This window comes from Pleurodeles waltl, chromosome 8 (assembly GCF_031143425.1).
Source record: "Pleurodeles waltl isolate 20211129_DDA chromosome 8, aPleWal1.hap1.20221129, whole genome shotgun sequence".
Taxonomy (NCBI): Eukaryota; Metazoa; Chordata; class Amphibia; order Caudata; family Salamandridae; genus Pleurodeles; species Pleurodeles waltl.
The window spans coordinates 1,409,610,692-1,409,623,825 of NC_090447.1; the positions used below are offsets into that span (position 1 = coordinate 1,409,610,692).

The 13,134-nt window shown below is 43.1% G+C and overlaps 1 protein-coding gene across 5 annotated transcripts in view; it reads right to left on the minus strand.

Annotated features, from left to right (window-relative positions):
- RUNX1 (RUNX family transcription factor 1) overlaps positions 1-13,134 on the minus strand; it is a 484,255-nt gene that overhangs the window by 79,534 nt on the left and 391,587 nt on the right. For 3 of the 5 annotated variants that reach the window (XM_069202507.1, XM_069202505.1, XM_069202508.1), the window contains 2 exons: positions 10,746-10,850; positions 2,758-2,814 (listed from right to left, as the gene is read on the minus strand). In XM_069202507.1, coding sequence (XP_069058608.1) covers positions 2,758-2,814; positions 10,746-10,850 — 162 coding nt within the window. The remainder of the gene's footprint in view (positions 1-2,757; positions 2,815-10,745; positions 10,851-13,134) is intronic. The other 2 variants (XM_069202506.1, XM_069202509.1) reach the window with 1 other exon arrangement.

Below are 13,134 nucleotides of genomic sequence, written 5' to 3' on the forward strand. Positions count from 1 at the left end.
CTTTGTTTAAACTACTGGCAAAATCTTGCTTTAGATAATGTATGCCTTGTGTTGACCCCAATACTCACACACTCTGGGTCATGGGTTCAGCTTGTTTCTGTCACTAGCAAACAAAAACACCAGTGTTACAAACCAAGAGGCTGCAATTATAAAACTGGATGATGTGTTTATCGAGGTGTAAAGATTTTTTTTACTGCTGCAAAGCTGATTTTACTAACGGACATCCATGAAATTAGAATGTGAAGTGATGAGACCCTTTTGTGAACTACTGTTAAATCTCAGGGCTGAGGAACATACAAAACCCACGAATCTGCCCTTATACCATAAACTGCAAAAGTGAAACATATAACATATATATATATATATATATATATATATATATATATATATATATATATATATATATATATCTATATCTATATATATATATAAGATCCTGATGAAGGCTATTGGAAAACAATTTGTTTAGCTGAAACGTGGCGAGGGCAGAGAAGGTTAAGGACTGTGCTATCAAGACATGCAAATCTTCATGAAAAATGACTACTGTGACAAAGTAATGATATTTACACTTGGACTGTCAGCCGAAAAAGTACAAGCTTTGGAACGAAAGGAGAAACTATGAGGGATTGTTATATTTTCCTTGTTAGATAGCCCACAACACTTATAGGTGACTGGAGTCTCTTTTTTGGTATATAAACGAAGGCAGCTGCCGTGAGGTTGACACCAGTTGAACTGTAGCTGTGGCCATGTCACAAAGAAAGACTAAAATCACAACCCCCATTCAACTGCCATTGCAAAAACCTGCCATTTTCTGCCTTTAGCCTAGTACCAGTGAAATACTAAAACAACAGTGTTGCCAAAATGTAATAGACTTCTTATACAATTGCCTTGACACTGGACAAAACACCCACAATGCTACATTTTTAGAGTCGAGCTTCTGAGTGTATGTGCTATCGCATGCGTCTTGCTTAGGAGACTCTGTTGTGTTCTGTAAAGGGCTTGGAGCCCGCCGGTCGCTCAACATTTGTTGGTTTCCGTGGCACTCTTCTTTACAGCCTCCTAATTCACCAAGGAAGGCCTGGCATCATTTCCGTTTCTCTGTGTGGATCAGGGATGAAGCAATAATTGATTCAACTTAATTAGTGCCTGTCCGCTGCTCCCCACATGATCGAGGTACTATTTGTTCTTTTTAACTTCTAGTGACCCCAAACCGAGGGTTTGTGACTGGCAAAAATGTACCCAGCAGGCACAAAATTGCAAAGTTTTAATTTTTAAAGCTAACTTTCTGTTATTTCGCCAAGTCCTCTTTTCTCATTTTCTTCTAGTCTTTTCTTTTGTTTTTGCTCGTGGGCGCTATTGTCAAAAGATGACAATTAACTTGTTCAAAATATGCAAAACCTATTGCATTGCAAATACTTGTTCGTTCTTGAAGCTGTTTAACATTAGTAATTGAGGCACGTCGGTGGTCAGAGAGTCTACAGTCCAGAAAGACTTCACACTTATGTTTTGAAAGTCTGTAAATATCTGACTTTCATATTTTTTTATATGTAACCCAGAGACACGAGGCCCTATGCTTTTCTGGGATAAAGTAATGGAATGCGGAGAAGCGAGAAATAAGAGTCTTCACCAGCGAGAGGAAAAATATGTATTTTCTTTCCAACCTGAGACAAAACCTGTTTTTCTGATTATTTTTGATCCGTTTTCCATAGCCCTCAGCACTAGCATTTGGAAAGCAAACATTTTAAAAGTCAAAAATAACATTTCAATGGAAAATGGAAAAGGAGAACTGTGGCTTTGTGCTTGGACGAGTGAACGTACAATTAATGGAATGAAACAGTGTTCAGACACCCTGTGGAAAGGTTGTGTGCTTTTGCAAAACAGCACATTCACAATATATATATATATATATCGTACTTCCCATGTACAGTTTATTGCATGGGCAGATCAGGCAATATACACAATAATCTGTGTTACAATTAAAAAATCCTTTTATCTTAAAGTGCCTATTTTCAGTTGTTAAAATATTACAATTCTCTCTGTTGGCACATACTTTACAATTCAAACAACATACAAATCCTGTACTCTTCCCTTCACGTCCAAAATTCTCTTGCGTAATCATATTGTGACTTAAGTCATCCCTCAAAGATTTACTCTTTCTAAATGTAATTTGCGGTGACTCATGTACATATTGTATCGTGATTGTAAGGACAGGAAGTAACGAGTTGACATTCCAATATGGCAGCCAAATTTGTTCAATTTTACAATGTCGCTTTGAATTTGGTCTGTTGTTTGTTTTTACACATTGGGTTATTTAGGTGTGTTGAAAATGTATGTATGCCATTGTGAACAAGGCTACGGCCGAAAAGCGTCATTAAATATCATATGATGGTTGCTTTCCTACGGTGTCCGGAATCTTTCCTCAGGAAGGTGTTGTTGATGAATTTATTGGGTTTCCGGAACCCGGAACTGTGCTTGCGACTAATATATGTATATATATATATATATATGTCTAATTACATTTTTAATTCGCTTTTAGCAGCCACAATGGTGGTTCTCAATACAGTTAGACGTAATGGCCACATAAATAAATTAGAGAACACCAGCTGCCTTGGTTGACACTTTGAAGCAATTTTATAGATAATGATAGGGTTGTGTCTTTACATGTTTAATAGATGCAACACAGTCTTATGAAATAAAAGGCGGTGATAAAAATATAAAAAGGTCTTGAAAAAAAGACCCGCTAGGAGCCATACATACCAATGGTGGCCATACCGGAATGGGAGTATTTCCATTGAAATGCAGTGGGAGCCCCATCTAGGAAACAGTGATTTTTTTGACGAAATTACTAGGAAAGTCAGGCAAATCTGAATTATTTGACAAGTTATAATTATCAAACATTCCAAAGTACATAGAAAAGAAAACATTTGCAAACCTTTTCTAGGATGTTTGATAGTTATTACTTTTATAAATAATTAAAATTGCCCAACTTCAGGGATGAGACGTCAGCCCAGAGACTGGCTTTTACGTCTGCTTCTATGGCCTACTCTTGGATATGAGGGCTAGTGTTCATGAAACTAGGGGAGCCCTTTCAGGGTAGTGGAATCACTGTTTTAACTCTGAGGGTCATTAGACTCATGGATTCTGAATGATAAATCTTAGGGGCTTATTTACAAGCTCTATGCACCGCCAGTGCGTCACTTTTTATATGGGGAAAAAGTGGCGCACCGGCGGTGCAAGGGGCTTGTACAGCCCCTGAGTCTCTAGTATCCAGGACAGGGGTGATACTGCTGCCCTGGAGATCCACTACCCTTGCAGTAGAACAAGCAAAGAACTCACAAGAAGGCATTCCCAGGGTCAATAACCGATGGTGGAGGAATCATTAGGGGTCTCCAGGGCCTCCGATTGCACCGTTCAGACTTTATGGAACTTCTATGCCTATCTTTTGTTTGTGTCTGTGGAATGTTTGTTACTTAGGATGTTTGCTTTTTATTTGTTTTACAAGTTTTGTAGGCCTTTAGTCCATAGACTGTGATTTATTTAGATTGTGATTTAAGTACCGTTGCAAATCATACCATCATTTCCTGGGACATGATAGTTAATGGGCATATTATGATACTTCCACCAACTCTACAAACTAGGTTCAGTGGGATCAGTACCAGAACTATAGACTGCTGTCCCTTAGAATAGTGTGTAAGTCATGCCTTCGTGCTTCATCTGCACACGAGCTTCCTCTTGCGAGGCATACTTAGAGTTGGATGCTGAACACTGGGCACCATATCTCTGCTTTGAGATGTCCATCTTAACATTCGGATTCCCTGCCATAAAATCCCTAAAGGTTTATGAAAACGTATTTTGTTAATCGTTGTTTAATTTTTCTGCTCAGTCTTAGTACTTTCATTTTATGTTGTGGGTTTCGTTTTTGGATTGCTAGAATACTGGGTCAGAGACCAGGCACCTGTCCCTTAGGGCGGAGGGGCCACACCCCCGCACCTTTTGCCCCTCGTGAAGAGTGCCGGTCAGGCTGAACAAAGGTTAGCCTGACAGACACTCTTCATGTTCAGGTCAGGCAGCCAGGAGCAGACATGCACGATTTGCGCAGACTCCTGGCTGCCTGAGCTGAACTTTGCTGGGCTGAAGCGGTCACAGCTCCTGTGGGCGTGACCTTCTCGGCTCAGCAAAGGTGCCTTGAGGCCCTCCCCCGGGTGATGAGGGAAGCGTCACCCATTGACTTCGACCTGGGCGCTTCAGGTTTAAGCCCTGAAGCGCCCAGGGCCAGTGTCAATCAGTGACACCTCGTCACAGAGTGTGGTGGGGTCAGCATTCTCACTGACCCCATCCCACTCTGTGACGAAGTTGGGACTGCTGCCTTCCCTCATTGGCTGACCTAAGGTCAGCCAGCCAATGAGGGAAGGCAGCAGTCCCAACCCTCCTGGAACCTCCGAGGCTGAAGGTAAGTGTGTTTGATCTTTTAAAATGAATGTGTGGTGCGTGCGTACGTGCATGTTTGAATGTTGATTAGTGTTGTTGGATGTGTGTGCATGCATGTGTGTGTGAAAGTGTGAGCGTGCTTCTCGCTCGCCCCCCTCCCTCCTAAAACTGCTGGCCGCCACTGTCAGAGACTAAAACAGATTTTACCAGGATGAGGGGTGGTATACTGTCTGCCTACCAGGGTTAAAGGTAAAAGGTACATGCCTGAAACAATTGATGTTAACAGCCACCAACATAGTCAAGTGAAGAGACGATAACCATCCTCAACTAATGGTGGTGGTACCTGCTGGGCGTGGTCCATGACTGTGCCTTTGCCAACATTGACATGTAGCCTAGTGGGGCACGCCCTTTCTAGCCCAATTTTTGTGCCAGAGACCACACCAGATGAAGATAAGAGGGAACATTAGGTATTGCTTTACTTACGCGAGTCGAACGAGTGCTGTGCGGGATCATGCACAAAAATATGCCAAACTTGAGAGGGGAGAACATAAAGGTCTGTGCATAGTTCAAAATCAGCCGCCTAATAATGGTGTTGTGGGCCCTAATGTAGGCAAGATAGTGGGAGGCACTCCTCCCTGCTTGGGTAGAAAAACTCAGCTGTGGCACTCCCAATCCCCTTGATGCCACTGCACTTGGTGCATTAAAGATAGCTATGCTGCTGTTGAACAGGTAACCAGGCACTGTCTTTCCAAAATCAGTCACCCCTGTGGTCTCCAGTGTGATACTAAGGAACAAATGAGGAGCTTCTATTGGTGCAGCAGGTGCAGTGGCACTGGGGCCCAGACGCCGAAGGGTCCCACTTAACCCTGATTATCATTGGATGTAATAATTCAAACAGCAGCCACAGCCCTGTTTCCTTCTTTGCACTAAGGTCCATGACACACTGGCTGCACCGCTGGGGTCTAGAGCTTCCTATCTCTTTAGCATCAACTACCAAAATAGTTTGGTGGGTTAAGCGCCTGTTATTGTACACTGTGTGCAACGTACAAATCAGAATATAAGTACTGACAATGTTACACAGTCTTTTACCCTTTCCATGTCATCGAAGTCACTGCTCTGGGGTAATAATAGATTTTATTTTAATTTTAACTTACAATGCTTTGGACAGCTAGCCTGTGACACTTAGTGTAAAGCTCCTTCAGTATTATTGCCATGCAAATTATACCAGCCTAGGGTCCAGTTAGTACCGAGCTCGCTTACTTTGTGTATGTTCTATACCTTTATCCCAGGCCTTTGTACGTGTTATTATTTTCTGTGAAATAAATGTAAGCTAACACGAGTCACCAATAGCTCCCAACAGTTGTGAAGACACCACAAGGGAACATGCAATACCCTATAAAAAATTGTAGTAACTACCCAAGAGTCTCTAACTCTACTGAACTGGGCAGTAAAGTACAGAAATATGCAACGGTCTACTGTCCACCGACAAAACCCTTCATTTTACCCATATTTCATTGACTCATTTAGTCCCATTTGTAGTTTGAAGTCTCTCAAGCCTGATGGCACCATGTGATTTGTGCAATGATAGCTTTTTTTGTTGTCAAGATAGGCTACATAGATCTATACGAACTATAGAATGTGCACCCCTAAATCACGACTGACTTGTTTTAACATTGTTATATGGGAAAGGCAGCACACGTGAAGGGAGAAGTTTCAACTGCTGAAATCGTAATGCAGATTTCACTATGAGAGCCCTCATCAGGGCTTGTACTGGTGAAATACAACGTCTTTGTTGGCAACTGCACCAAGTTATGTGTAGTTCATAGATGCCAGGAGGCCCAATTCAGGTGGAGATATTTTACAGCTAAAATGGCTATAATTTAATTTTTTCCCATCTGAAATTGGTCTCACTTTAATACAAGTCAATGAAGACAAAAGTGCTCCGATTATGTTTTTTGAAAATCTCCCTTTTTTGCTAATGTTGGTGTGTATGGCAGTCATCTAGTAGTGGATAAAGTAAAGATACACAAAGCGAACAGCCTCCTGGGTTTGGGGTTTTTGTGCTTCCTGGTCACGTGACGTGCCTGCCGCCGCGCGCAGGTGTGCGACAGAGCACGGCGCTGGGCCACCGACCATGTAAACAAGTCGTAGACAAGGCCCTGCGGCACGCGCACAGGAAACCGAACTTCAAAGCAGCGCAAATGACAGCCAGGGGCTCGTCCGGGAGATTTCATAACTAGAGATAAAAAAAATACCAGCAGCAACTGATTTTACAGGGTAAAAGCGGAGCACAACTGCGGTTTTCTTTCTAAGCATTGAGGTCGACAGAACTGCATTCCTCAGCCGACTAGCATTAACACCCACAAGGTGCTGTGATCCATTTTTTGCCTCTTGGATTTTGCAGCAAAACCATGCCTTTTGTCTTCTTTGTCAGAGAAATACTCGTTTTGGATTCATGAGTGAACCTAAAGGTGGCTGTGGGAAATATGGCATTGTAAATGTAAAGTGACCTAGGGAACGGAAAAGGTTATACAAGTTGAGGTAGAATCAGTGTTTAATTTGTGCTTGTTTCCGGTGTGGTGGCACTTATTTTTCTGCCTCAAGCATTTACTGCTAACAAAAGACACCTATGGGAAATATGGAGGAAGAGAAAAACGAAAAAGCGTCACAAAGGGAGAAAGCAGAAAGCTACAAGAGTGAGCTGAAGGGGCAGGGAGTGGCTGTAAACGGATTGAAGAGGCCCTAGACCGGCACATTTTTATTTACAAATGAAGCACTGGGTAGAACATGAATGCCTTGGTGATATATAGCTAAAGAGACTTTTCTATCCACGTTATTGTTTCTAATCCAATGCAGGCCACTGGGGTGGAATATAATTAATAGGACCTGTGCACAAATATCAAACTGAAAAACGACTTGAATCAATTAACATTCATGTTTTTATTGGATTTTCAAAATCAGTTCTTTATGAGGTGTTGCAAGAACTGTTCCCTCTCCTTCTGCTTCTTTAATAAAGGGAGAAGCTCTGAGCCTGCTGGATGCCATATGGTTGTGTGGCAAGGTGTCAGGTGGGGGTAATGAGGTCTTGTGATGACCAGCCCTGCCAAGTACCACGCATCAGGTGTTAGACTAACACATTTCAGTGTGGTGGTCTGGATCACCACACTGAAATGCAAAATCACGCATTAAAGCGCCTCTCACAGTTGTCACACCAGAGCGCCTATAATGCATGATTCACCATTAGTCTGAAAGCTGTGGCAGCTAATGGAGTCACACACAGTCTGCGGCAGGCCTCTGAGGTTCACCTGGCCCACCTCTGCCGGCAGCGGCTGATTCGCAGCATTGTGTGAACCTGCTGCCCACCTGGCGCCGTGTTAGCAGACGGGAGCTGCTCACCGTTTTGATCCCACTCGCTGTGTGCACTGCTGTGCAGCGTGCACCGTGGTGATGATCCTGCAGACAACTGCAGCCAGGAGGGATGTCTGACTCGGACTCGAGTCTGCCTAAGGTGCTGCTGGGGGACAGAGAAGGGGGGGCAGGCTGCTTCCTGCAGGTAGCTGTGTCTGTCAGTTTGTCACTCCAGAGGGGGCCCACCTGTTGCTGCGGTGCAGGCTCCGCTTGTCCCCTCTGTCAGATTCTATGTAAGTGCAGCAATAAGTCTGTCCCTAATTATAACTGACTTCCTCTGAATTTGAAGTCTGTTCTTTTGTTTGCTGCAGTGGCGCGCGGTGTGAAGAAGTGCAGAGTCCTAGTTGCCTGCCCGACTGCAGTGACGGGCACTCACTCAAATAGGTATACTTTCTGATATTTATGTTTCCTTCGTCTTCATTCCTTGATTTTGCTTGTAAGAAAGTGTCACTCATAGTTGTTGAAATGTCACTCAGTGAAATTATGAAAATGTCACAACCTTGGCAGCTATGGATGACCCCACCACACACTACATGGTGACTTTTCATAAAAGCATTTATGAGTCTGGAAAGACGTACTACAGGAGTACTTTCTTATGTTCTCGTACATTCCTTTGCGACTCGGTCCAATTTTTCAACTCCTATTAATAAGAGTGCAAAGAAAGTCTATTCTAATTGTACAAGCTATAAATGCATATTCCTTGAATATTCCCATTTTATTACTATTTTCGATGCTTGGGGTCAATTCACAAGAGCACTTAAGAGTATGTAAAAGAGTATTGGGAGGATGATACCTTAGTTGCTAAAAAAAATGCCATTGTAAATAGGTTACTGTATCTCAGTTTGGACTATCTGCACAAGCACGGGAAACCTCTACTTTTAGTACCCTTTAAGGAGCACGAAATATGTCTAGAAAAGTTTGAAAACAGGAAAGAAAGAATACAGCAAGAAAAAGGTTTTTCCATAGAGAGCATTGTGTTTTATTATTTAAAAGAGGCTTAACATAGCAGCTGAGTAACCATAAACGGCCTCCAGAGGGAGTTCTTAAGAGCAGGGCCACCGGAATTATGTGATGCTGCGGCCGCAGCTTTTTTCACATAATTATGGATTTGTGGCGTTTGCCACATAATCCATCATCTGTAGATTCCAACCCAAAAAATATTTCTAGCTCAAACGGATCAAAAGTTACAAAAAATGTGGCGACGTGGGTTTGTGCGCAGTGGAAGGAGCTTTGTTTTTTTTCTGTATTTGGTTGTTAAACTGGAAGTAATGAGATTAAATATTTACCCAGACAGTATTACCATGTGTAAAAGATACAAAATAATGAAGTAATAGTATCAAAAAATCTGCTGCATTATGCTGCATAATATACCTGTTCTTGGTGCATAATTTTGTCAACCCTGTCTCATAATCTGGTGCTCCCCTGCCGCATAATTCCAGTGGCACTGTTCAAGATTAAAGGCAGCAATATGAACTGCATTATCAACCAACTGCCCGTAACCCCCGAATAAATAAACCTGCTTAACATTTCACTCCCACAAGAGGACAGAATTCAACAATGTGATCATGCATGAATGTGTTTTTTCCTTGCTGTTCCTTTCTTGCAGATCTGTTTTTGAACACACAAACAAAATAGCTCAATTGTAACAAAAAACATAGTTGTGATGAGAGAAAACTCAGAAGGTGCATTTCGCACAATGACTGTAATAAATCCCTGGAACTATCTCGACAAAGTTAGCAGAGAGTCATTTTGTCGTTTCGACCATAAGTATAGAGCCTGTGCCGCGCAGCACGGGGCTACATCTGTTAGTTTTTAAAGGCAGTACATTCGAAACATTGGTGGACTTGTTCCCAGATATCCCCAGCCATTCCTCATCTGTTTAGCTTTTTTCCACACACCCACTATTCCATTTCCTCCACCCACACACCTAAAAAAAAAATATTTGGCAAGAAGGATTGTCTTTGAAAAAGTGCCCCCTAGGGCACCCATTTCCAGCTTCCCAATGGAAGTCTTGTTTTAAGACTGGCAGTTCTCATAACTAACAAAGTGGTGCAAGGCACGCTGCATAAATAAACCGACAGTGCCTGTATTTAAGAGCGAGCATGTCCTACGTTTCAATCTGCCAGCTCTGTCCTGTGCGGAAGGGTGTGGGCGCAGGGGCCGAGAAGTTAATATTTCACTTTCATGATCACGGGGGCGCCTAATCCTCGTTTGCTTGTACTGGATACTTTCAAGTTTTCAGGTACAATATGGGCTGTCATATGGGCTTCATGTGGTCTGTGTGTCTTGACTGAACCTGCATCACCTAAGCAACTATGGCCTTGTAGCTTGTACCAGGCAGATCCATTAGTGGCCTGGTGGCTCTGTGGACTATTGCATCCAGTGCGGGGATCTGTGTTTGATTCCATGGGCACAGGTTTGAATTCTGGTGGGTCCACTCAGCCTTTCATCCTTCTAAGCTGGATGAAATGAGAACCCGTGAGTAGGCCATTATCTATCAGTAGTGCCTGGAGACCCATGGGTAAATGCATGGTCTATAAATGCCTGTGATTACAGCACGGGCCTTGACACTATAGTGAACCGAGGTGTTTGAAGGTGAGGGGGGGTCCGTTTCACCATTACTTGTTAAAACTTTTCTATGGTAGAAAAGATACGCTCTTTAAGAATATATGCAGATCACACACCCAGCAGCTTCTATGACGGATCTCATCCTCCAATCAAAGTGTAATCTAAAGCTGTGGGTAGGTAAATTCTTAGTGGGACCAGGGTGTGTATTTTTTCCCCTTATGAATGTGTTTTCCCTGCTGTAAGTTGCAAGGGATATTTTTCCCCACTGACTGCATCACTGAGTTGTATGCAATCTACCCTAAGTATTAGAGTAAGCGACAGCGTATTGTCAGTCTACTTACGTCGTGGTTCTCGCGGTCCATCCACCGTGATCTTGATGGCTCGGTGGTAGGTCGCCACTTGCGGAGGGTTGGTGAAGACCGTAATGGTGAGGGTGAAGCTCTTACCTAGAGGTGCAGGGAAAATTAGATGTTACTAGAGAGAATTGTACATTTTAATATTAAACTTGTGCCCTGAAAAAAACAGGTTCGGTTCTGCCAAAATACACAGGTGTTGCATAGCAGTAAGTAGTGAAGAATACAAGCACTTTAATCAGAAAAATATTGTTTTGTTTAATGTATTAATTAGAAGTTTCATTCAGACTAAAACCCTCTCCCCACACAGCCTCGTTATTGACATTACCATCTTTATGTTGCGGAAAAAGTGTACATGGCTCACCATTTGCGCATCCTGCCTCTACGTGTTTTATATATACATCTGAGTAATAGTATCAGACCACATGTATATTAATGTATGCCTTCTTCGTCCACAGAATGTTCTATCATGGCAAGTAGACAATGGTGGATGGCCAACGACATTCTGAAATCCGGCCTTCGGTGGAAGCCCCAATTCATGCACAGACGCAGTCCTGAAAATATTGAAGTTACTTAATATTGAGGTCTCAACTATGGTTGTTCGAAATTGCTACATTTCTTTCCCCAAAATCGTGCAAAATGACAAGAAGATAGGGGAAAAGGCACTTAAATTATGTGAAATGCCTTCTGAGGTATTTCGAGTGAAAAGATACCAGCAAGGGGCACTGGTTTGAGGACCAGAATGGCTCCCACAAGACATCTCCTGCTTCACCCTGACTCCCACAAGACTTCCTGCTCGAACCAGCTCTCTGCAGCAATTCCTGACATCCCACGTAATTTCCACAATGCGCTTTGCACAAATTACGAAAGGATCATTTTACACAGGCCTAGTTTTCACATCGATTTCCTCTAATTGATTTTTGAAAAGGAGTTATTACACCTTCCTATTTGCTTATTTTGCAGCAGTTATAGTCTCCGATTTTTTACATATTGCACCCTACAGAATGTGGGACTCTCCTTGTCTGAAGTGTACACCTTCAACTACTGTCCCGCTTTATGTTGTAACTCTCTGAGGCTACCCGTCTGTCACCCCATCGGCCCTCGGCACAAAATTTGAATTTATGGTGGTGCACTGTGACACATTTGAGCATAAACTACCAAAGGCCAATCGATGTACATCTATCAGTGTTTCCCCTGGCTGTGTTTTTGCCCTCAGTGCCACGGGGGGGTGACTGGTAACCCTGCGTGGGTAGGGTTACAGCCTCATGCACACCCAACCATGCGTGTGCCATGCCGTCTGGCCCAGCACTGCAGAGAACCTGCGCAAAACTCGGGAAATAATAAATTTCTAGCCAAGAAGTGCCTCTTCAAAGCAGCCAGTAATACATCATCAGCTTGTGGTCGCATTAGTGGTTAAGGAATTGCAATGATCTTCTTACATTTCCACGTCTTCCTACAAAGCCAAAAGCTCACCAACCACAAGGTGCGCCAGTGGCCGGTGTGGGTTTGAACAGGATGGCTCAGTGAGTTAAATGCTCACCGCTGAGATGTGCGTAACCAGCAGCTCACAATTTTAAATCCTGGCGAGGCCGAATCAGCCTCCCAACCTTCTGAGGTGGGTAGAGTTAAAAGTAACATCTGTTATTTGTAAGGCTTAGAAACAGCAAACGGGCCATATGAAACACGATATAAAAATATTAACAAATAATATTCATGGGTATTTTTGTGAGCATTTAATTTTTGCAGGAATCATACATCAAGCTATGCATGTCTGCCTAGGGTTCTGTGTCCCAGGGCACCACATGGCAACAGTGTGCGTCACTCACTGTGGAGAGAGTAACTGTAAGAGATGTAGGATTCACAAACTACCACCACCCAAAAAAAGAAACTGACCGCCTGCGCACAGAAGAGTTAAATGTGCACCCCTAACTACTGACCCCTAACCACTGGAGTTTGCATATAGATTGTTCTCACTGCTGCAGCATGCAGTTGCGCCATCCAGCGTCATCATACAGCATGATGCGGCCACCATTTTATTTTCCTTAGTAGTTAAAGTGCCAAGATGGTAGACGCCAATCTTGAAGTGCTAAATAGAAAGTGAAATGGATGCATGAGCGCTTACTTAAAAAAAGGAGTATACAGCAGCAAACTGCAACTGCCAGGCCCTACAAAAATATTTGTTATTTTTTTTTATGAAAACGATGGGAGTGGCGGGAGAGCAACAGAGTTAGGGTTAGAGAAGGGCAGGGAGGGCTAAAGGAAGTGGGGTTCGGGTGAGCTATAATGGAACTTGAGGCAGAGGGAAAACAACAGACGAGGAGGAGGAGGAAGCAACACGGTGCGGGTATTTAAAGAGGAAGCAGCCCACAAGGGCGAG